Source organism: Sinocyclocheilus anshuiensis, unplaced genomic scaffold, assembly GCF_001515605.1.
Source record: "Sinocyclocheilus anshuiensis isolate Anshui unplaced genomic scaffold, SAMN03320099.WGS_v1.1 scaffold601, whole genome shotgun sequence".
Classification (NCBI taxonomy): domain Eukaryota; kingdom Metazoa; phylum Chordata; class Actinopteri; order Cypriniformes; family Cyprinidae; genus Sinocyclocheilus; species Sinocyclocheilus anshuiensis.
The window spans coordinates 768,752-773,127 of NW_015536496.1; the positions used below are offsets into that span (position 1 = coordinate 768,752).

Below are 4,376 nucleotides of genomic sequence, written 5' to 3' on the forward strand. Positions count from 1 at the left end.
ACGGCAAAACCAGAAGACTGTGGGTTCTTTAGAAATGTACTGTGGAATGTTAAGATAGTGGTTTGCTATTAACGAGTAAATATCATTACTTGAAGAGACATGTTAGAAACAGTCTAATAGGAACAGAGTAGCATATAATTTTTACATCACATTTAGTACTGAATTATTATATGGGTTACATAGAGTAATACTGATTAGCATGTTAATTCTCTGCTACCATGAGGGATTATGTGTTGATGCTGAATGAGCTAAAACGTAGCGCCAGTTGATAATAAAAATAACATAATTGAACAATATTTCAGTATAGGGAGCAAAATGCACAAAGACAACCTATTACCATTACGCAGAAGAAGAGCAGAAAAGGGCAGCTAGCAACAACAACAGGAAGAGCTAACATGTTTTTAGTACTAACATATTACTTAGAAGCCTTCAGGAGTATAAAGTATATGGGTTACATACAAAATCCAAGTGTATTGAATTTGAATCTTCAAATAGAATTACTTTTTTTTTTTTTTTACTATTTTTTATCATTTTGAGTTTGTTGTTGTTAAGTTTATTGTGTAAGTCAGTCAAGCTGACATGACTAATTTATGTAGCAATTTCTAATACTGTGTGTATGTGTTGCACATGGAATGCGTCTTGATTCAGATGATGATATACTTTTGGTCATTTAATATTCAACTTTAAATGCTATTATTCTTGATTTTAGTCCTGAAAACTTACATTGGAAGCACCACGCCTCAGTCTTGCATCAGCAGAACGCACAATCTGATCAAATGCCTTGAGAATCAAAACATCAACATCATTGTTTGTGTTAATCTCATTATGATAGTTCTTCACTGGGAAGATGTGGCTCACTGGAACACCCACTTTGGCACTGCACAACCCCATCTGGACAGAAACAGAATGCAAAATAGTTTGTAAAACTACAGAAAACAACATACAACATGTATAGATGATTAAATGACCAACCCTCTCTTTGATGATCTGGCTTCTGTAGACCATCTTTAGATCATTTTTGACCAGATAACTTGCCTCATCCACTTTAGACATGACAATCACTTGAGGAATCCCTACAATGAGAAAACTGAAAGTGTTTTAATCCAAATTATACAAATCTACATTTTGTAATATATTCCTGCGTTTTCCATTTCTCTCATCTTGTCCAAAACAAAGGCAAATAATATTAAATTTTTATTTTTATTGGTTCACTTAAAGCACCTTTATCTATTGTTGAAATGTATTTCAAATATGCACTTATGCTAAACTAGTTTCCATGTGGAATGTAGGACAAATAAAAATATTGTACAAAAATTGCATTCCTTTTTTTTATTCGTCTTGTCAGGATACAATTCGTTTAACATTGACAACACAACAGGGAAAAAGTGTCGCAGAGAGAAAAAAAAAAAAGTAGGTTGTACAAAAATAGCCTATTAGCTATTTTTATTCGTCTTGTCAAAATACTAAATTAATTTGACATGTTTCTGTTAACACAGTAGGAAAAGTGTCACAGAGAAAAATAAAGAAATAAGACATCTTTCATTTAAAATTATAGGCTAAGCAAAATTTCGAGTCGAACGTCCTTCAAGGACAGTGCATCCACACTTTGCTCCGTCCTTATTCTGCTCTGTCACTCATCGATAACCTGCCTGTTCTGTCTGAGGGCCGTATATTTACCACCGGTTCAGCCTGCTCTGAGCATCGTTGTGCACATGCTGCGCACAGACCCCGCAAATAAAACGCATGACGCAGAAAGCATGCGTGTAGCCCGTGCATAACAGTCCGAGTGCAGGCTGTACCGGTGGTCAATAAGGCTCTGAGCATCGTTATACACATGCTGCGCACAGACCCAGCAAATAAAACGCGTGACGTTTAAAGCATGCTTGCAGCGCGTGCACAACAGTCCTGAGCTCAAACTGTACCGGTGGCCAATAAGAATAAAGCGCAGATATGCTGTTCTGAATGGACACCAGGAACGGGATATTGTTAGACCGCCCGCTCCTGTTCAAATTACACCAGAGTTACCGACCGCTACACGCGTTTTATTCGGAATTTAATCCCGCAGTGCAAAAAATCCAGTGGGATTAAAAAAGAGCAGCGGGAATGCAGACCTCTAGTTCCAAAAATGTATGAGTTTCTTTCTTCTGTTAAATACAATAGAAAATATTTTGAAGAATGTGTAACACGTTTTTCACATTCTAGTCAATGCTACCAGCAACTGTTTGGTTACCAACATTCTTCAAAATATCTTCTTTTGTGAATGTTCATTTTTGGGTGAATGACCCCTTTAACTTTTCATTGAATGCCTTACTTTATATCCCTCCTTCACATGGCCATATATGCTGTTGACAATGTCATCTATTTGACACTCAGATATTTTTTCAGGTTCTAAACCTTTTATGTCACATAATTCAAAAGGCAAATCTGCATGTGCACTTCTGATGCGGTATGCTCTCAGCTGTAAACAAAGACAGAGAAAAATTGCAAGATATATTTTTAAATATCACACAATGCTTATGATTTTAAACAAATGTCTGGTTTGGTTGATGATTTGTCTATATTTCCTTAAATCATATTCCTACAGTCTTAGCAGCTACAGTCTTGTGTGTGCAATATAGAAGTCAAATAATGCTTACTCTTTTTGTGAAACTGTGACTGTCAGCTGATCCCAAATCTTCAGCTATTGCTTCATTAACTATTTCTCCTTGAAAGGCACTAAGGACAGAGTTAATAAAGCTGGACTTCCCTGCTCCAATTTGTCCAGCCACCAGGATCTTGACGTTTGTCACATCTGGATTACTGAGAGTAACATTTTCTAGACGTCTTTTCAGCGCTTCCTTCTGTCTACAAAAGACAAGAGACAAAATTATCTGCACACTAAATAAATAAAAATAATATACTATATGATAGACTATATGAAAAAAAAAAGTTGGATCTTTCTGTTTGAGAATTCTTATTTGGGGTTTATTTATTCAGCCAATATATAATATTTTAGTCAATTTACACAATTTTTCTAAATTATTTTTTTTTTAAATCTCCATTTTAAATACGTTTATAGTTTGATATTTTGAAACCAGTTATACTTCATCTTATATTTCCAGGCAAAAGGGAACAAAAGCCTGCACACAGTGTCCTTCAATGTAAAAAAAAAAAAAAAAAACGTAAACAACAAACATTTAGAGGTCAGATATTTCAAAACAAATATGTATTAGACAATGTATATTTTACAGTAGGCCTAAATATAATTAGGCCTAAATATAATTTTAGCTATTTGGGCTTTCTACAAATACAAAATTTACCATATCTTTGAACAGTCTACTATATATAATAAGATAGCCCACATACTACATAGTCCACATAGCCTTTGTATATGTAGCTTACCTCCAGTCAAATGTCCTCCATGCTTCATCCAGTTCAGTGAAGAAAAACAAAAAAAAAACATATAGATCAAATAAACAATTAAGTTAATTAACAATAAATTGGTATTATCTCAGTCTCTGAGTCTCAGAATGTATCTATCCCATCTAACAGAGATTGTTCTCAGAACTTTGGCTAACATTCTGGCAAGGATCTCTCAAATTTACAAATGTCCTTATAGTAACATTAATATAACATTTGTTCAAAGTTTTTGGTTTTAATAATGTTTTAAAAACGTTAAAGCAAAAACATTACGCATCATTTATGGAACTGTTTTTCAGAGATGTTTTAGTTGGATGTTGTATGGATATTGCTACTGGTTTCAAAATGTTTAGGGAACATATCAAAAGTAACATTCCCATAATGTTTGCAAAATGATAAAAGGAGTGTTTGCACATTCACATAACCAAGAAAAAAAAAAGGGTTTTTTAAATGTTTCAAAAACTGGATGTTTTGAACATTCAGAGAACATTTAGAAATATAATTTTCATAACTTAATGGGAATGTTAGAAGATCGTTCTTAGAACATATTTTTGTTAGCTGGGATGGTGTGTAATCTTCTTAAAAATGGGAGACAGATGTTGCTTGGAACCATGGCCGTACCCAGGCGTTGAAAATTAGTGAGGTCTGGGTGGGGGATGGACCAATTCTAACAAGAATTGGTGTTAAAGGGGTCATATGATGCGATTTCAATTTTACCTTTCTCTTTGGAGTGTTACAAGCTCTTGGTGCATAAAGAAGATCTGTAAAGTTGCAGGAAATACATCAACTTCGCGCTGTGGATCGCCGGATCGGCTTTCACCGTGGACGAAGCAGAGTCCAGCCCGGGGTCGTCACATGTGGTTGCCGCAAGCCCTCCGGACGCTCCTTCGTCGAATCCGCCGGCCGAACCGTTCTCAAGCCCAGCCGCCCGTTCCTCACTCTAGCCCGCCGTGTGTGACACTGTGTGTTTCGTTGTG

The 4,376-nt window shown here is 35.6% G+C and overlaps 1 protein-coding gene across 1 annotated transcript in view; it reads right to left on the reverse strand.

Moving 5' to 3' along the window:
- Nucleotides 1-673: 673 nt before the first annotated feature.
- LOC107687176 (interferon-induced protein 44-like) overlaps nt 674-4,376 on the reverse strand; it is a 4,686-nt gene continuing 983 nt past the window's right edge. Inside the window, exons 2-6 of the mRNA XM_016484405.1 lie at nt 3,382-3,428; nt 2,637-2,844; nt 2,293-2,458; nt 973-1,073; nt 674-891 (exon numbers count right to left, since the gene is read on the reverse strand). Coding sequence (XP_016339891.1) covers nt 706-891; nt 973-1,073; nt 2,293-2,458; nt 2,637-2,844; nt 3,382-3,428 — 708 coding nt within the window. The 3' untranslated portion in view covers nt 674-705. The remainder of the gene's footprint in view (nt 892-972; nt 1,074-2,292; nt 2,459-2,636; nt 2,845-3,381; nt 3,429-4,376) is intronic.